Here is a 21235-nt window from a genome sequence, read left to right on the forward strand (position 1 = left end):
TCTATTTTGTCCATTCTCGTTAGCATTTTGTCAAATCTTTTTTCAAGGTTCTTAGTTTCTTTGCATTGGGTTAGAACATGTTCTTTTAGTTCACAGAAGTTCCTTACTTCCCACCTTCTGAAGTCTGATTCTGTCATTTCATTACTCTCATTCTCCATCCAACCTTGTTCCCTTGCTGGTGAGGAGTTGTGATCCCATGTAGGAGGAGAGGTGTTCTGGTTTTGGGTGTTTTCATCCTTTTTGCGCTGGTTTCTTCCCATCTTTATGGATTTATCTACCTGTCGTCTTTGTAGTTTCTGAGTTTCAGATTGCTAACTTTCAGATTGGGTCTCTGAGTGGACGTTCTGTTTGTTGATGATGAAGTTATTTCTGTTTCTTAGTTTTCCTTCTAACAGTCTGGCCCCTCTGCTGTAGGACTGCTGAGGTCCACTCCCGGCCCTGCTTGCCTGGGGATCGCCTGCAGCTGCTGCAGAACAGTAAGGGTTGCTACCAGTTTCTTCTTCTGCCATCTTTGTCCCAGAAGGATACCCGTCAAATGTCAGTCTGATATCTCCTTTATGAGGTGACTCTTTGGATGTACAGGGGTCAGGGAGCTGCTTGAGGAGACAGTCTGTCCTTTTTAGGGGCTCAAGTGCTGAACTGTGAGCTCCATTGTTCATTCAGATCTGCTGGGCAGGTACGTTTAGGTCTGCTGCAGCAGAACTCATAAACCGCTTTTTGTTCCCAGGTTCTATTTTTTCTTAGGTTCAGCATTTTCTGTAACTAGAGTATTGGTTTTCAATCTGTTAATTGCTACCCTAGATGAGAAGTAAAACCAGTTTAATAAGTCATGCCATTTAAAAAAATGAAATAGTGAATAGAAAATATAGGAGTACATTTATGTGGTAAAGGTAAATATTGTTTCATGAAATGTTTCAATTATGCAGCATATGTATGTGTGTATCCTGGGTTGCAAGGTAAAAAATATTTTTAAATTCACTGTTGAAAAGTGAATTAAAGAATATGATTCTGGATAGTAAGAAAAGTTTTTTTTGTATTTTTCTCTAAAGATAACTCTCTTCTTCCTTATGTGCAGGCTAATAGGACAAAAGGAATTGGCTTTTTGTTAAAATGACCTTGGTAGGCTTTAGCCCTTGAAAACAATCTTGGGCTACCCTGACTATGGAAGACATACAGGTTGTAATCTAAGGACTACATATTCGTCTCTTTAGTTTACAGCCTTCTGCCTTTAGTTTTTTTTTTTTTTTTTAATTTATAAGTAGATTTAATTTTCTTTTCCATCGGTCATTTTGAATAAATCATATTATCATTTCTAACTTTTGCCCATCATTTTAGCAATACCATTGTTAGGGAGCGCCTATAAATAGGAGGTAATACAATAGGATGAGAAGCATCATCCTGTAACAATAGGATTGTATATTTACAGTGAAAACCTGTTGTAAAGTGGGGGAACTACTGTGCCCAGCCTTCCTTTTGTCCTAACTTGTTTAGTGATCCCTGTAAATTGATTCCTGGAATCAGCTTTTCTAGATGGAATCTTGGTTCTTTTTAGTGGGGAATGGTATTTGGAAACCAATTGTGGGTGGTAGGTTGCTCATCCTGAGCAGTGATACTCCAGTAGCAATGAACATACCTAGTACCCATAACTTGCTTTCTAAGTGTCAGTCTCCTGATTCCTGGGGCAGGGAAACTAGAAGATGAACCTGAAATATTGTATGCCAGAGAATAAGGAAGTGGTTGCACAATGACAGGGACATGTCAGAAGGACACAGAAGCTACCTTAAAGGGGCTACTTCTGGCCAAATCTGGAACAATTTGAACATTAAGATAAATGATAGCAATGGTTTGTAAGCACTAAGTAAAATAAGAAATTCAGAGTTTGATGAGGAATGGGATAATTATATAGTCTCAAAGTACCTCTCCACAAAATACTTATAATTACAAGAGGAATAAAGATAAAGAGTACCTGTGTTGTGGAGAAACTCACAGATACTACCTTGATGAAATGATCATAGTTAATCAGAAATGGGACAAATCAAAATCATTTGCCACCTAATAAGGTGTAGTGAGAAGAACACAGTATGACTTCTATATTTCTGTCAAAGGTGCTCCTTCTGTATTTAATTGTGAGGAAACATCAGAGAAACCTAAGCTGCAGGACATTCTACAAAATAACTGTCCTGTAGCATTCAAAAATATCAAGGCCTTATCAAGAAGAAAATCAAGGAGAGAATGAAATATTGTTTTAGCTTGAACGAGACTGTAGGTGCATGGCAACTACATGTAACCCATAATTCTTAACTGAATTCACCATGCAGGATATTATTGGGACAATTGGTAAAACTTGAATGAGGTCTGCAGATTAGATGGTAATGAATATTAGTATTAATTACCTGATATTGATGGTTATTTTGTGGTTATGCAGGAGAAGATTTGTATATATATGAATCACATTAAAGTGTCGGGCTGTGGGGCTGTTAACTTATTCTCAAACAGATCAGAGAGAATAAAGTTTCTTTTACTTTACCTGCAACTTTTCTGTAAGTTTGAAGTAGTCTTAAAAAGAAGGTTTTGACACAGGTCTTGTATATTACAAAAGTTTCTCTTTTCAGGGCCGTTGTAAAGAAAGTTCATAATACAATCCAGAAAATTAAGAAGGAAGGGAAGATGTCAGAGTGCTTGTTAAAAGCCTTGCTGAATTGTAAAACATTTGAAGAACTAGAACATGTGGTAAGGAACCCTTTTTACCTTTTAATGTAGTACCTGACTGTATTACAATTTGGGTCTTCTTATGGTTAAGGAAGACCAAGAAATAAAAAGCTAACATCATTGGCCACCATTATTTAATGCAACAAAATATTTATTTTTTATTTAACAAATATTTATAGAGTGCTTTTTTGGTGCTAGGCACTTGGGTGTACAAAGATGAATAAATACATGGTCTTTGTCTCAAGGAATTTCCAGTCAAGTAGGGAAGGACAGTAGATTATACAAATGTGAAGCTTATCGGAGACTGCTGAACTAGAGACCTCCATACGTACGTCTTCAGTCTGTAGTTGGAATATGAAACCATGAGAATAGAAGGACTCACTCAAGGTGGATTTGTCAGCAGGTCAGGATAGTACCACTGGAAGATACCACCTTTTAAAATGTGGGTAGAGGGTTAGAAAGCTTAAGGAGACGTGAAAAAAATAGGCAAGTATGAGGAGAATCAAGAGATGATGATGCCCTGGAATAGCAGGGAAGAGAGGTTTAGATGGAGGTCATGATCAGTAGTTACATGTAGCAGAGAAGTTTGACAAAATAAGGACTGAATATATTTGGTAATTAGGAGATCATCATGGATTTTTGTGTTATCACTTGCAAGGAGATCATGGATTTTGTGTTACCTTCTAGCAAGTCAAGAGAAGCCAGATGGTGGTAGGTTGAGGGATGTGTGGATTAAGAATTGTGTGTAGAATACTTTTAAAGGTGCTTGCTTGAGTTGAGGACTTTGCAGTCCAGGCAATGAGTTTTTAAGGTGAGTGAAACCAAACAACTAATTTAGCATATGGAAAAATATAAAGAACGAAATAAGGCACATACCATCTTCATACAGTAAGCATTTTCTAGTTAGTATTAATTCATCTCTGAAGGAAGAAACAAGGATTGAGAAAAGGATTCTTTTAGCATTCTCAGCATGTCTTCTAATTTTGTATCCTAGCTTTAACTTTTGTTTTTTAAAACTGAATCATATGCTTTCTGCCTTTATTTTCTAGTCTGCTCCATATAAAACTGGGAGCAAAGGGACCAAAGCCCAGAGAGCAAGACAGTTGGGCTTAGAAGGAGCAGCCAGGACCCTGCTTGAGAAACCAGGGGAGCTTAATCTGCTATCATACATTAGGCCTGATGTTAAAGGTACTGGCTTTATTTACAGAGATCAACTTTGTTTCTTTTTTATAAATTTAAAAAAAGTATGTTTAAAAAACTGTTAAGTAATGATTATACAAAAGAATATTGTAGCGTATGTAGAATAATTGAAATAAAACAAATCCGGACATACCTATTGAGTAGCCAATAGCGTTTCTCTTTTAATGAAGTGCCTGTTCTAGTCTTTGCTTGTTTTTCTATTGCGTTTTCTTTTTAAAAATATTTTAAAATATTTTTAGTCATTTATATGTGTTGCAAATCTTTTTCCCCAGTTTGTAACTTTTTTCGCTTTATGCCTTCTCTTGATAAATAGGTATTGGTTTCGTTTTATTATCGTTAATAGCTGTTTTTTCTTTTTAAAGAAATTCCTTCATATCTCAAGGTTGTAAAGATTCTCCTATATTGTCCATTAAAGCTTTTATTTCTAGAAATTTGTTTACTTATAAAAGTCATAAATTGTCTTTAAAAATGTCAACAGTTCTGACATCTAGGAAGTGTAAAGTGAAGCTCCACTTTCACAGTTCTACTCTAGAAGTAAAGTGTCTTTTTCTGAAATTTCCTTCCAAGTGTATCTTCCTATTCTTTCGTGTGTGTGCATGCACAAGAGAGAATAAGAGAGGGAAGAAGAAAGGGAGAGGTATTTCTAAGAAAAACTCAAGGAAAATGACAGTTGATAAATGTCAAGATGGATTGGTTTCATTGTAAAAATGAGCCGTAGAGTAAAAACTTTGGTTAAGAGTGGCTTTTCCTCAGGAATTCGCTGTTGGGATTGAGTGGGGAGATTGATGCTCTGGTGATCTCTACTCTTAAAAAATTATTTTTTAATATTAAAAATTATATACTTAACATGGGCAACATGTTTTGATATACATATATTAATACATAGTGAAATGAGTACTATAGTCAAGCTATTCTGTACATGATAAGCAAATTAACATATTCATCATCTCACCTAGTTAACCTTCTTTTGTGTTACGATCACCTAAAATCTGTCTTAGCAGATTTCCAGTATACATTATGATATTATTAACTGTAGTCCCCGTGCTCTATGTTAGATCTCTAGTCTTTTTTAGCCTCCATAGCTACTATAACTTTGTACCCTTTGAACGACATCTTTCTACCCCGCCCCTACCTCCAGTTTCTTTTGTCCCTTTGTGGATCCCTTAGGCTGGGACATGTAAATGTCTATAGGGGCAGTCTCTGATAACAAAATCCACAGTATGTATTAACCTGTAGAAAATTACAGCATACCGTAGCCTGTTTTTATTTTAAATAACACAGCAAATGTGAATTTATGATTTAAAAAATTGATTAGGTGTGTCTGTAAAATCCAAATATCTGTTCATACCCAAACACTCTTATCTTAATGTTTGTAGAAGGGCAATAATGTAAAGAAAAAGTAAAATAGGATTATTTGAATTTCGAGATGGGTTGAAATGAGTAAAATTCAAGTTTGTTTAATTTTTAATGTATATTTATAGTTAGATTTCTGATTGTAACACTTAATATTTTAATAATAGCTAAGACTATAGCTATGCATTAAGGTTAACCACAGTAGGAAGTGTCTGTCCCCAGTGATTGTATGTTTTATTAAAATGGAATGTCGAAACTTTCAGAATGTCAGATGCACAAAGGCTTATCAACTGTTTTTATTTTTTATTTTTCTTCTTGTTGATTTACTTACCTTCTACTTCTCACTACCCTTGATACCAAGGTCTCTTGAGTTCTCTTATATACTGAGTTCCTATTGAGTAGGATTTTGAACCATATCTCTTTAGATTGTTATACATGGTGATGCTGCTGGAATACATGACAGTGGACACTTGGTGATACTTCTTATAATGTGGATAGTTCAGGGCCCAGCACAGTTAGAGTAGTACTATACTAGCAGACATATCAGGACTTTTGTTTGCTTTACTCCCTCTTTTACCCTGATCAAAAATGTAGAATTATTATAAGTTAGTCTATATAAGCTAGCTAGGTATTGCTTTTTTTTTTTTTTTTTTTTTTTTTTTTTTTTTTTTTTTTTTTTTTTTTTTTTTTTTTTTTTTTTTTTTTTTCCTCCTTTTTTTTTTACGCACAATCGTGATCACCCTTAATTTTATTTGTTTTTCTAAAGAAGTTTCATAATTCCTCTCATTCCTGAAAGAAATATTTAAGAAACCAGATAGTTCAGTTTTTTTCCCCCTGTAGAAGACACTTCTTGCTTGCTTGCCACCAACCAGCAAGCATTTGGTCTGAATCGTAAAGCTATACTGTGCCACAAAGGGACTATGTTCTGGGAGATCCAAAATACTACTTTTGTGTACAAGAGGGAGTAACTGATTGTTCTGTTACATATAAGAAGAGGTAGCCTAAGTGCAGAGAAAGTGAAAAGAAATGTTGGCCTTTTGGTTTTTGTTTGCAGGTGTGGAGGTTTGAAGATTCTGTAGCTGAAAAAATTTCACTGTAATGCATATGATTTTCTGGTTCTGTGGACCATATTTCCTCTTGATTTAACTGAGATGCTAAACTTTTGGAACTTCTGTTATCTTTGGGTGTATTAAACCCGTAAGATCTATTCTCTTTGACTGGGGAAGGAACTTTTTCAAAACACAGAAGACTTTCTTTTTAAATTTTTTTTCTCCCTGATTGTACTGAGAAGGGGAATATAATTTGAAAAAGTGTCCCAAATGACTCTGAAAATTTCTATCTCCCATTGAGAACCACTGCTCTAGAAGTAGCTCAAGGCACTTCCCAGCAGAAGTTTTTTAAAGTTTAATGAGTATCAGAGTTATCTGGGATCCTCCATTAAACACATCAGTTCCATAGTCTAGGAATTCACAGTTTTAATAAGTACCTGGTATGATTTTACTTTTGGATCCTTAGGCTACACTTTACAACATTTCTGTAGAGCTCTAGCACAATTTTGATTAGATTCACTAATTACGTAAGGTCTTCAAATTACATTGTTCTATTATGATCCATTTTCGAAGGCCCTTTGTTATTGCAAAGTCTATAATTTCTTCTTTCTGTTCTCTGCTTCCATTAATGGTTCTCGCTGTAGGTTCCATCTTTACTACTGACTTATCACACTGATGTTCTCTTTAAACTTTATGTAATGATACTTTGAGGTACTTGGGACTCCAGGAATTAGTTCTTATAAATGGTTTTCCTAGATAAAGACAGAGAGAGCTAACACAAGAGCAAATGTTTATTGAGCGCTTCATGTACTGTAGCTGTTTTAAGTCTGTTAAATATACAGTCTTCCATCTTGTAAAGGTAATTTGTTACTGAAAATACCCTCATAGTAAAGTTTTCTCAAAATGTAAATAGAATTCCTATTAGTTTCATTAGCCAAATTTCTTTCTTTAAATTTCTTTAAAATATAGTTGACCCTTGCATAATATAGAGATTAGGGGGACACCTCCACCCTCAACTCCCACTTCAAAGTTGAAAATCTAGGTATAACTTTTGACTTCCTGACAACTTAACTATTACTAGCCTACTGTTGACCTGAAGCCTTATTGATGACATAAAGTCGATGAACACATATTTTATATGTTACATGTATTATATACTATATTCTTATAATAAGGTAAGCTAGAAAAAAGAAAATGTTATTAAGAAAATTGTAAGGAAGAGAAAATATATTTACTGTTTATTAAGTGGAAGTGGATTATCATAAAGGTCTTCATCCTCATCATCTTCACATTGAATTTGCTGAGGAGAAAAAGGAAGAGAAGTTCTTTCTGTTTCAGGAATAGCAAAAGCAGAAGAGGTGGAGGAGGCAGAAGAGGTGGCAAGAGAGGCAGGCCCCCTTGGTCCAACTTTTATTGTAATTAATCCATGTAGAGGTGGATCTGGGTGCAATCCATGTGCAAACTGGGTGCAGTGGCTCATGCCTATAATCCCAACATTTTGGAAGGCTGAGGTGGACAGATCACTTGAGGTCTGGAGTTCAAGACCGGTCCAGTCAACATGGCGAAATAGACCCATCTCTACTAAAAATACAAAAGTTAGCCGGGTGTGGTCATGCATACCTGTAATCCTGTTACTTGGTAGGCTGAGGCAGGAGAATGGCTTGAACCCAAAAGGCAGAAGTTAGAGTGAGCCAAGAGCGTGCCACTGCACTCCAGCCTGGGTGACAGCAAGACACCATCTCAAAAAACAAAAAAAAACAAGAAGTGCCCTGTACCCATGTTGTTTATAGCTGTAAACATAATTACTTCAGTATTTAACATAGCTTTCCTAACACAACCAAACTAGACATCTTCTATTATTAATTATGCCATAATAAATGTCCTCTTGTCCTCTTTGGCTTTTGTACCTTATTACTAGATAAAAGTGAAGTTGTTTTAAAACTTTACTCACAGAAAAACATACATATGAGATGCAGTGCTTGTGTAATTCAAGGTTAATGCAAAAAACCTTTCATCCAAATAGAATGATAAAGACAAAATAAATGAAACAAAGGAATGCAAATGATCTCTCTCATTGTAAGCTGATATCAGAGAGACCTTGATTTATAAGATTTATTGCCATAAATTAGCAAATCAGAAGTGCTTAGAGAGAACTTAATGCCCATCTGTAGACTAACTGTGAAGAGGAACAACTGGGTGAAAGCTCTTGTTTTGTGCTTTTGAGATTTGTGAAATTCAAATGGGTCATTGAAAATGAATAAATGCCCCATAATCCAAAATAGAAATTGCTTCTAAAGGATAATTTTTTAAACAAATGGAGTAGTGTCCATTGGGTTTTGACTCTTATTAATAAATATTTCCTTTAACATCTTTAATATTTGTAATCACTTCATAAAGGAGGTACTATTGTGATTTCACTTTTATAGAAAACAGGTACACAGAAGTCAATCAAGTAGCTTGCCTAGTGTCTCACAACTGGCAAATGATAGAACCAGGATTAGACCAGGCAGCTGGCTGGAGATGCATTTTTACCACTGGGCAATATAATATGTAAAGGGCCTGTATTATTGCTTTTGGAGACTTGTTTTTGTTACAAAGGGAAGCTAGTATACTGCTACAATATTTTCTGTCTTAAGACTGTCAATTTAAGGTTTTATTTTGACTGGAATTAATTTACCGTGATTTGATTAGAGAATTTAAAACCAATCTTACACTTTTTGTTTTTGTTTTCCCTCTTACCCTTCTAAAGGGCTTTCAACGCTCCAGGATATTGAAACAGGAGTGCAGCATATTTTAGCAGACATGATTGCTAAAGACAAAGACACGCTTGACTTCATTCGGAAATTGTGAGTAACTCTTTTATGGAGTTTTCTGCTTTATGGACTCGTGCTGTTAAGGGTCACACGGTTAGTGCTAATACCAGCGTTCATTAAAAACTTTGTTTTCAGACTTTTTTTTTTTTAAGTAGAAGAACTCTTTGTTCAAACAACAGAACCCTAATATATAAAACAGATAAAAGTAAAGTTGTTTTAATTGAATTCTGGTCAGGGAGCCTGGAACTCTGCCTACTTAACCCTCTTTACACTGAGTCATCTCAGTGGAGGGGTCTGATAAGTTTAAAAACCATTGCCTTGCAAAATATATACTAAGAGAGATTCATGTCCTTTAGAGTGGCATTGCTTTTTAAACATGTTGATTGTGATATATGCTTAATTTTATCGTATCTTGTTTCTGGTGTTTACCAGTGATTGCTTGACTTGGGAATGTGTAATATCAGATATGCATAAAAGTACTGCCCTCCAAATGATTTTTAGCTTTTGAGAAGAGCAGCTTATCCATGACATCACAGTCCCAATACATAAGAGATTAGAGATCTTTGACCTAGAGCCTTCTTGGGCTTATCGGTTTTATATCTCATTTTAAAAAATACATAAATTTAAAACCTCATTTTTATATACTTTGTTCTTTTTCTGCTGTGTATCAGAAGAAAAGACAGGCTTCTGCCAGAGGTCTGTTCTTCCTCTCTCTCCCTCCACATCTCTAGCTGCTTGAACTGTGCAGAGGAGAGGAAAGGAAGAGATGACCTAGTTGACTACTGTTGCTTGTCAGGGTTTTTTTGTTAGTACAAGGGAGATAACTTTTCTGTTTTCTCAGTGGCCCCAGCAGGAATGAGTCGAAGCAAAATAATTGGTCAGGTTTTAAAATGTGTTTTTATAAGTTATTATGCTGTTGAGATTTGGTTCAGTATTATAAATTGTTATTGGAAGCTGTCCTGACACATCCTTTTGTTTCTCTTCTTTTTAGTTTCTAATTGACTGTGACTACCTAACTTAGTGATGAGAAAAGTCTGATATTTAGATCAGAGCCATTGGTGTGATTTCTGGATAGTTTTGATCTTTTGCATAATTGCAGATGGTATCTGAATTCATTTAGGCATTTTATGGGGAGATTGAGTAGATATGTAGATAGATCTGGAGGACTATGCTAGCATGAGTAGGCAAAGAGTCCTCTTTGATGGGCCAGTAATATCATTTTCATAGGTAGGCATCGTTAAAAATATCTCATTTGGTAATGGCTTAACTGTTTTGCTGTCCTTATTTGTATATAATGTATTTCTTTACTAAAGCACAGATTAATAACTGCTTGTTTTTTGAACACTTGTATATCTGAACAGGTGTCAGAATAGACATGTTTCTATTCAGTCGTCTCTGGCAAAAGTGTCCTCAAAAAAGGTAAATGAGAAAGATGTTGATAAGTTTCTGCTGTACCAGCATTTTTCGTGCAACATAAGAACCATTCACCATCATCAGGTAAATAAGAAAACTGCATGTGCATGCTGATAGTAGTAATAATGATAATATTTTGGATTTGCCTGCTACTTTACTAAGAATTTAAAGAATTTTATGTCAACTGTTTTCTTTATTCTCTATCTAAATTCTTATAATACTGTCATATCCTTACCACTTCACAAATTGGGAACTAATGACCCAGAGAAGTTGATAAGTGACATTGAGAATTATTAGCAAAGCTGACACTATAACATTTTAGGTATCTTGACTTTATGGCTGGTGATCTTTTTGTTAGACTTTGCTTCCCAGTATGCTTGTAGTTGAGCTCAGTTCTGGATCTCTTCCATGTGAAATACAAACCTGAGATATCGATTTAGAATAAAATGTGAGAGGTCTCATTTAGTTGTATAAATCATAGTCATTGTACCTCAGTCTTTTAATTTCATTTTTCAGTTTACTAATTTTTTTTTTTCCTAAATGTATTCATAGGCTGTATCTTCATTGTGGAATATGGCTTTTAAATGATAGGGAAAAAAGAGAGGAGTTAAAAAACAAAAATACAATAATATTGACTTTTATATTTACATATGTAGCTACCTTTATCAGTGTTCTTTATTTCTTTTTTTTTTTTGGAGATGGAGTTTCACTCTTGTTGCCCAGGCTGGAGTGCAGTGGCACAATCTCGGTTTACTGCAACCTCTGCCTCCTGGGTTCAAGCGATTCTCCTGTCTCAGACTTCTGAGTAGCTGGGATTACAGGCATGCATCACCACGCCTGGCTAATTTTGTATTTGTAGTAGATATGGGGTTTCTCCTTGTTGGTCAGGCTGGTGTCAAACTTCCGACCTCAGGTAATCCACCTGCCTCAGCCTTCCAAAGTACTGGGATTACAGGCATGAGCCACCACAGCCAGCCCCAGTGTTCTTTATTTCTTTGTATGTCTTCAAGTTACTGTCTAGTGCCCTTTATTCCAGTCTGAAGCACTTCCTGTAGTATTTCATGTAAGCCAGGTCTACTAGTGACACACTCCCTAGTTTTTGTTTTTCTAGAAAATCTTAATTTCTCCTTCTTTAAAAATCTATGTTTAGTTGTGATAAAATGCACATAACATAAAATGTACCGTCATAGCCATTTTTAAGCATGCACTTCAGTAATAAGAAGCATATTGTTGTGCAACCAATCTCCAGAACTTTTTTATCCTGCAAAACTGAAACTCTATACCCATTAAACATTCTCTTCATTTTCTATGGAGAGTTTTTAAATATAGAATTATTGGTTGATGGTTTTTATCCCCCCTTTTAATACTGAATATACCATCCACTCTTATGGTATGGTCTCCACATTTTATTATGAGGAATCAGCTGTTAATCTTACGATGCCTTATTCATGGCAAGTCTCTTCTCTCTGCTGCATTCAGGATTCTCTATCTTTTTTTTTTTTTTGACAGTTTGATTGTAATGTGTCTTGTTGTGGGTCTCTCTGAGTATATCCTACTTGAGTTTATTGTGGTTCTTATGTAACTGGGGAACCTTACTCAGCTCCCAGTTCCAAAGAGGTTCTTGACCTCACTAACCCCTAAGAATGGGGAAAGGGACCCGTTCGAATAAATATCATGGACCCAAAGAGTTTTATGGAAAAGCGATTTATTAGACAGACAGACAGACAGAGAGAGAGAGAGAGAGAGAGTGGAGAGAGAGGAGAGAGAGAGAGAGAGAGAGAGAGAAAGAAAGAAAGACAGACAGACAAGCTCCCACATCATCGTGGGAGGCGATCCAGAGAAGGAATCTGTATAGGTAGGAGCAGCTGGAGTTTTAACCCTTGAGTTATTCCCTCCCCATTCATGTTCTCATCCAATGAGAGGAGTTCTTTCAAAGTTCCTTTGGAGTGATTGATCTTTGACTCTGATACCAGACTGGCTGCTTGGTCCACAACTCTGAGTTACAGAGCCCCTTCCTCCCAGAGCTTTCCCTGGGTTTTTTTGGACAAAGAAGCCTCACCAGGCTTTTTCTACCTAGCCCAGGGCAGGGGAAACCCACACAAAAAAACTATACTTTTGAAACCCCTCAGGTTCCCGGATGGAGGTGTGGAGCCAGGAAACTCCTACCTTTGAAACCACGCCCCTCGTGGACCTGGGAAGAGAAGGCCCTCACTTAGATGTGTAGACTAATGTTTTTCATCAAACTTGAGAAATTCTTCATAATAATTTAAAAAAATATTCTTTCTGCACCTTTCTCTTCTCTCCTGGGACTCCCATTATAGGTAGAGAGTGTGATAGTGTCTCACAGGCCTCAGCCTCTGTTCTTTTGTTTTTTTCTTTTTTCTCTGACTGTGTATTCCCATTTGACCTATCTTTAGGCTTGTTGATTTGTTGTTTTTATTCAAATTTGCTGTTGAATGCGTAGTACATTTTTATGTCAGTCATTGTACTTTTCAGCTCTGTAATTTCTATTTGGTTCTTTTCTAACTCTTTTATTTTTCTATATGGTTGAAAGATCATTCTCCTGGCTTTCTTTAGGTCTCTGTTCATGATTTTCTTGAATTCAGCACATTTAAGACTGTTAATTTAAAATCTTTGTTTTGTAAGTTCCATGTCTAAGCTTCCTCAGGGACAGTTTCTTTGTTTTTTTGTTTTGTTTGTAAACTCTGGGTATGTTGTATATTATAACTTGGCAGCTCTGGAAATCAGATTCTCTCCCCTCCCTAGTGTTTGTTGTTGCTGCTTGTTATGGGTGGTGGTTTGTTCTAGTGACTTTTCCAAACTATTTTTGTAAATTTTTATTCTTTGTTATGTGTGGCCACTGAGGTCTCCCTTGTTAGCTTAGTAACCATCTAGTTGATTGACAGATTCCCTGAAATACCTGGAGCCAAAACCAAAATAAAACCCCACAAAAACTCCCCCAAAAGAAAAAAAACCCCAATTCTCCCAGACTTCGCAATTGGCTCTTTGTTGGGGCACTCCTTCAACACTTAGTGAGGCCATTAACAGCTCTGCCTTAGCCTTTTCTTCCTGTTTGCATGGAGCCCAAAGTTCATTAAGAGGTGAAAGCTTAAGGTTTTCTCAGATCTGTTTAGAGCATGCATCTAGCCCTCAGCATGCACAGGAATTTTAAAAAGCCCTTTTTCCCTCAAATACCTCATTTCCAAGCTGCTTTTTTCACAGATTTTTTGGTCTGTCTTTTAGTTGCCCCCATGTTATCTCTTACCCCTTGTGGCTGGGCCTAATGCATTTGCCTTCAAGTACTTTTGACAAACGCCACCTTGGAGGCTGCTTCTGTCCTGAGTAAGCTCCAAGGAATATGAAACAAAGGCAAGCCCTTGAGTCAGTTCCTCAGGGACCCACCAGACATCAAAACACACAACCATAGTTATTTGAGAATAAGGTCCCTATTGCTCCTTCTGGTAAGAGCAATCTGCCCTAGGAACGTGGGCTGTCATCTTCAGAGGCCATTGCTGAGTAGTGTTCTCTTATGGAAATTTTACACCTTCTTTCTGTGTTTCTCTGGTTGTTAGAAAATTTTTATTAGATTCCATAGTTGTGAAAAAGTTAATTCTGACACTTTTTGCTACCTTATCAGTTACCTTTGTGGAGGGATCGAATTCCAGAGTTTCCGGAGTGGCCATGAGAAGTGGACACTGAACCAGAAAGGAAGGGTTTTTTTTTTTTTTTATTATGACCCCGCAGCAAGGCTTTCTCTTTTGTCCAAATGGCCAAACTCCCCTAACAAACAGAAGCTCTGCCCTTACATAGTCTTACACTCTAGATGTTATACGTGAAAGGATCTCAGGTTTATAGCCTTAGAAATTAGAAGTGAAAGAGTCTTGGGTTTACAGCTTTAGAAATCACATATGAAAGGGTCTTGGGATTATAGTTTTAGGAATTACATGTGAAAGGATTCTGGTCTTTGGATGGAGCAGTGGGGTGGGGGTTTGATCTTGTTTAAGTAAAAACGATGTCTTCTGGAGAGATTCCCCTGTACCATGCCTGGTGTCTTACAGGAAGGTGATTCAGGAGGCGCTGCCAGTCAGCCAGCCTTTTCTTCTATTGAAATGCAGTGTAGAGGTCAAGGGGACGTGATCCCAGATGCCTGGGTCTCCTTCCTCACCTACTGCCACCATTTTTGGTGATATCACTCCTAACAACATCTTTAAAGTACAGCATCCTATGCTCCTTGTTCTATTCCAGAGCTGGAATGTGGCTTTTAACATTGTATAAAGTTTTCTTTATTACGTTATTTAATGCTTTTTATCTTGAAGTCTGCTTTGGTATGAGGATTGCATTGCAACCTGTGCCTTCTTAATGGAAATTGCCCCCACTCTTGTTTTATGTTAAATGCTTGCCCTTAGTCCTTTTGCCAGAGCTTTCTAAAGTCTTTTGAGCGAATGAAACTTGTTATGTAGTCCAGTATAGAATTGGTAAACTTTTCCTGTAAAGGTCCAGTGAACAAATATTTCAGGCTTTGTGAGCCAGATGGCTTTTGTTACAACTACACAATTGCTGTGTAACACAAGAGCAGTCATAGACAATACATAAAGAATGAGCATGGTTGTGTTTCAATAAAATTTTATTCACAAAACCAGATGGCAGGCAGTATTTGGCCCATGGGCCATAGTTTGCTAACCTCTACTCTAGTGAATGCCTCAAGAAAGGTATATGTGTACAATATTCTCTGAGTTCTTACACATTCAGAATTGTTTTCTGTGACCTTAACACTTGCATGATAGCTTGGTATGGTATAATAATCATTTTTGTTTATACTTTCTTTCCATAAGTTTCTTGAATATGTTGCTATGCTCTTGGCTTCCTTCGTATATTATATTTGAGAAATCTGATGCCAGTATATTTCTCTGTCTCCTAGAAGTGCAGAGAGGTGGGCCGTATGTTGTGTTTTATTTATTCTCTTTATTGGTTTTATAGTTTTTCGAGAAAGTGAGGGGGAGATTTGGAATCAGGAAACTGCCAGTGTTTTTTAAACCTGAAATTTCTCAATAAATAATTTTTAAATTCATTTTTCTTCCTATCTGCATTTTATTGCTATAAAGAGAATAATAGAAAAACTAGTATGCCTTATCTTTCATGTAATACTTAATTTTCATCATTAAGAATGTAATTGTTTTGCTGGGCACAGTGGTGAATGATTGTAGTTCCAGCTACTTGGCAGCCTGAGGCAGGAGGATTGCTTGAGTTCAAGATTTCTGGGCTGAAGTGCACTAAACTAATTGGGTGTTCACCTTAAGTTTGGTATCAATATGGTGACCCCACAGGAACAGGAGACCACCAGGTTGCCTAGGAGGGGTGAACTGGCCCAGATCAGAAAAGGATCAGGTCAAAACTCCTGTGCTGATCAGTAGCGGGATTGCTCCTGTGAATGGCCACTGCATTCCAGCCTGGGCAACAGTGGGACCCTGCCTCTTAAAAAAAAGTAATTGTTTTTAATTTAAGATGACACAGATGTGAAAATCTTTTGTTTTGTTATAACAAGACGTGAAGAGTGTTCAATTATCCCACAAATATTTCCTGAAAGGTTATTGTATGTTGGGTCCTATTTAGGGTATAGAGGTAACAGGGACCTTGCCCTTTTGAAGATTTGAGATGTTTCACTACTATATCTAAAGTTTTTCGTTTTACTTTTGTGCACACTATATTTACTACATCAGGTGAAGTACATACTTTCAATAATTTGGAAGAATGTTAGTACAGTGAAATTTTATGTACCTAGTTATTATGGTCTACTGATACAGGTGTAATGCAATGAAAAATAATTTTTAATAGTACCAGTGACTATACTAAAATTCCTTTTGCAGAATTGGTTTTCTGTCTTTTGTCCACCTTTTATGTTGATTTAATTTTATTACAACTTTGGAAAAATGGGAATGCTTTTATTCTGTTAAAACCTAGCCTTCTAATTTCTGTTTGAAAATATTTTATTGAGCTCTGCATTTTAACTAGTGTGTTTGGCACATGTGGCATTCTGAGTTAGTGACTGAATTTAAGATTATGATTGACACAGGTTTCTGAGTGTGACAGTATTCAGGCCTGGGAAAGCGGAGGATTTTGGAAATGTCCGTTTTAAGAACTTTTTAGTTTATCATGTACAGGTTGGAGTGATGTTATGTGCTAGGTTACAAAAACAGCTTCCCAATTCCTGTAGTGCTGAAACCTCATGTTCCAACTTTGAACCTTACTTTTCAGCGTTTATATAGATACCTCAGCACACAGTATCACAGAATACAGAAATGAATGCAAATGATGAAAGACAGTGTGGTGAAGGAAAATTACTGTGGAAGTCTTCTCCAAGTACTGTTGGAGTAACAGTTAATAGCTGCTTAGTAAATTAATTCTTCCAGCTGCATCTTTTTTTCTTTCTTTTTCAAATTGGTCCTTAGTGTGACCTTTTCTACCACATGAATTTATAACTCAGTCTTCACATTCTCTCATGAGAGTTTCTGTTGCTTATCTTTTTTGGTGTGTCTTTTCACTGATGCCCAATTTCCTGTGTCTTACACTACCTATTTCCTGTTCAGTGTCACCATCTGCAGTAATTCCGCTTTAACCCACTCATTTTCAACTTCAGTTTCTGTCCCAAGCTTTATTCTGTTACCTTACTCCCTTCTCCACCATGGGTTTTCCTGTGTGTCAGGATTTTTTGTAAGTTCGACTTATTACATTACTAGGTATGGTTAAAAAAAAAAGAACAAAAAACTTCCAATAATGTATTGTGATATAATGGTGTACTTATGTGAATCATAATTAAATAACTGTTTCCGCTATATTGTTGTACTCTACTTGAATTAATTTATTAGAGGTAATTTCTTGTATGAAGAACTTCTGTTTACTAAGCTGGCACAACCTGTGTCAAATATGGAAGTCTCTGCTGAGCTCAAACTAAAGTTTATTTTGTACTCAAAATTTATTTTTTTGTAGATAGTTCTATGCAGTCTTATTGAATATGTTTTGTGTAAGCTTAATTTTTAATTTTTTTCTTAGACGATATCTTTCTCTGTCACCCAGGCTGGAGTGCAGTGGTACGATCATGCCTCACTGCAACCTCTGCCTTAAGGGCTGAAGCCATTCTCCCACTTGAGCCTCTTGAGGAGCTGGGACTGTGGGCACTCACAAGTACACCTGGCTGATTTTTGTATTTTTTGTAGAGTTGGGGTTTCGCCGTGTTTCCCAGGCTCATCTCGAACTCTTGGGCTCAACCAATCCTTCTGCCTTGGCCTCTCAAAGTGCTAGGATTACAGGCATGAGCCACTGTACCCTGCCGAAAAATTTATTTCTCAGTGATTGTTTTATTTCTGCTGGTGTTTACTTTAGAATTTCTCAAATATATAAGCAAAATCATACAAAGAAAAAGTTCTGTATAATTTTTTTAAAAACTTTGACAATTTGATATTTAGAATTTTACTCTAAAATATTTTTAAAATTTAAAGTTACAAAAATATATATTTTTTCTTTTTGGACTTTCTTTTCAACATAAAGGACAAATTGAGAAATTTTCATAGAATTATTTTCTGGTAATATTAAGTTGAATTGTTTTAACTGCTTTCACCACAGATGGGAAATCTAAGTTTTTGTTAGAGAAATGTGCTAAAATTATTAAAATATCAGTTTGTGTTCTGTAAAGGGAGAACTTAGTTTATTAAAACTCCATTCATTAAGAATAATTAGAATAAAGCTGTTAAGAATTACTGAAAACTCTGAATATATATTGAAGTGATGTTGTTTGTTTCTTTAATTTTTAATATATAATATACATATATAGTTATAGACTAGAAAATACCATTTAAGGGAGACTTACTTATTTGGTTAATTTGTGTTACTATTTATCATCTCAATAATTGGTATTAAAGGGTGCTTTAAGAAAAGACTTTTAATTTTATAATAGCTTTATTGAAGTAACTTTCATATTGCATGTAATGTGACCATTAGAACTTTATAAGTTCAATGGTGTTTTGTAAATTCACTCAGTTGTGTAACCATTACTGCAAGCCATTTTAGGACATTTTTCTGCCCAATACTTCCTTGCCTCAAGCTCTATACAACTAACTTTCTATCTCTATAGATTTGTCTATTTTGGTCATTTCATATAAAGGAATCATACAATATGCAGACTTTTGCCTCTGGTTTCTTTCACTCAGCGTAATGATTTCAGAGTTTGTCTGTTATGGTACGTATTAGTATGCCTTTCCTTTTTGTTGCTACATAATATTGCATTATATGGACTCTTCATAGTTTACTTGTCCATTCATCAGTCAGTGAATGCTTTGGTTGTTTCTACTTTCTGAATATTATGAATAAAGCTATGAACATTTGTGTCTACGTTTTTATGTGGACATATGTTTTGATTTCTCTTGGGTATATACCTAAGAGTGGAATTGCTGGGTTATATGGTAGTTTTATGTTTAACCTTTTGAGGAACTGCCATATTATTTTCTAAAGTGGCTATGCCATTTTTACATTCTTACCAGCAGTTTATGAAGGTTCCAGTTTCTCCACATCCCCACCAACATTTATTTTCCATCTTTTCTTACTGTGTTTTGATTTGCATTTCTCTAATGATGTTGAACATCTGTTCATATGCTTATTAGTTGTTTGTATATAATTTTCGAACAAATACCTCTTCAGATCTTTTGTACATTTTAAATTGGGTTGTGGCCAGGTGTGATGGCTCATGCCTGCAATCCTAGTACTTTGGGAGGTTGAGGCAGGCAGATCTCCTTAGGTCAGGAGTTCGAGACCAGCTTGGCCAACATGGTGAAACCCCATTTCTTAAGAAAATAAATAAATTCGGTTTTGTCTTTTTATTGTTGAGCTGTAAGAGTTTTAAATATATTCTAGATTCCCTTATGTGACATATGATTTGCAAAAATTTTTATCCCACACTGTGCATTTTCTTTTCACTTTCTTGATACTATTCTTTGAGTCACAAAATTTATAATTTGTTGAAATTCTGTCTTTTTTTTATTGTTGATTATACTTTTGGTGTATGACTTGAGGTCATAAAGATTTTCTCCTGTTTTAAAGGGAATTTTATAGTTTTGGTTCTTATTTTAAGGTCTAAGATCAATTTTGAGCTAATTTTTATGTATAGTATGAAGTAGATAGAGATCCACTTTGTTCTTTTGCATGTGGCTAATTCCAGTTACCCGAGATTCATTGAAAAGATTTCACTGAATTGTCTTGGTACCCTTGTGGAAAATCAGTTGACTCTAGATGTATAGGTTTATTTCTGGACTCTGATTCCATTGGTCTGTATGGCTATCCTTATGCCAGTACACACTGTCTTGATTACTGTGGCTTTGTAGTAAGTTTTGAAATTGGGAAGTGGGAACCTTCCAAATTTATGCTTATTCCGAAAAATTGACATGGCTCTTCTCAGTCCTTTGAATTACTATATGTGTTTTAAAATTAGTTTGCCAATTTCTGCAAAAGATGTGAATTGGGATTTGATAGAGATTTCAATGAATTTGTAAATCAACTTGGGGAGTATTGCCATCTTAGCAGTATTAGGCCTTCTGATCCATGAACATGGGATGTCTGTTTAGATCTTTAATTTCTTTCAACAATGTTTTATAGTATTTAGAGTACAGTTGTTCTTTGGTATGCACAAGAGATTGATTCCAGGATCCCCACACATACCCAAATCTATGTATATGTAAGTCCCAGAGTTGGCCCTGCAGAACCCATGTATATGAAAAATAAGCTCTCCTTATACGGGTTTCAGATCCTGCAAATACTGTATTTTCAATCCCTGTTCGGTTGAAAAAAATCTGCGTATAAGTCAACACATGCAATTCAAACCTGTATTGTTCAAAGGTCAACTGTGTAAGTTTTGAACTTTTTTATTGTATTTATTCCTAAGTATTTTATTCCTTTGGGTGGTATCCTAAATGGAATTAAAAAAATTATTTTCAGAATGTTTATAGCTAGTATGTAGAAATTAATTTTATATGTTGAGCTTGTGTTGTGCAACTTTGCTAAACTGTTTATTAGTTCTAATAGTTTTGTAGTGGATTGCTTAGAATTTTCTATATATAAGATCATGTTAACTGCAAATAGAGAAAGTTTTACACCTTCCTTTCCAATATAGATGATCTCCCTTCCTTCTCCCTGGCCAGAACCTTCAGTACAGTGTTGTGAGAGTGGACACACTTATCTTATTTCTGGGTCTTTGACCAGTAGATATGATGTTAGCTGTGAGATTTCTGTGCCCATGCCCTTTCTCACATTGAAGAACTTCCCATATTTTCTAGTTTGTTGAGTATTTTTTTTTTTAATCATGAAGGGCTACCTGATTTTGTCAGATGTTTTTCTGCATCTATTGAGATGATCATAGGATTTTTGTTATTTATTCTATTGATATAATGTATTAGGTTAATTGATTTTTAGGTGTTGAATCAACCGGGCATTCCTGGAACAGATTCTACTTGATCCTGGTCTATGATCCTTTTTATATGTTTCTGGTTGTGGTTTGCTGGTATTTTATTGAGGATTTTTACATCTATATTTATAAGAGACACTGGCTTGTAGTTTTCCTGTGAAGTCTTGTCTGGTTTTTGTATCAGAGTAATACTGGCCTCACAGAAATATTTGGGAAGTTTTCCCTTCTCGAATATCTTTTGGAAAGTTTGTGAC

General features: G+C 35.8%; 1 protein-coding gene across 1 annotated transcript in view; it reads left to right on the forward strand.

The window, feature by feature from the left end:
• SRBD1 (S1 RNA binding domain 1) overlaps positions 1–21235 on the forward strand; it is a 226268-nt gene that overhangs the window by 24557 nt on the left and 180476 nt on the right. Inside the window, exons 6-9 of the mRNA XM_017544825.2 lie at positions 2613–2730; positions 3759–3897; positions 9061–9157; positions 10486–10621. Coding sequence (XP_017400314.1) covers positions 2613–2730; positions 3759–3897; positions 9061–9157; positions 10486–10621 — 490 coding nt within the window. The remainder of the gene's footprint in view (positions 1–2612; positions 2731–3758; positions 3898–9060; positions 9158–10485; positions 10622–21235) is intronic.

The sequence above is a fragment of the Cebus imitator genome, unplaced genomic scaffold (assembly GCF_001604975.1).
Source record: "Cebus imitator isolate Cc_AM_T3 unplaced genomic scaffold, Cebus_imitator-1.0 Scaffold172, whole genome shotgun sequence".
NCBI classification, from domain to species: domain Eukaryota; kingdom Metazoa; phylum Chordata; class Mammalia; order Primates; family Cebidae; genus Cebus; species Cebus imitator.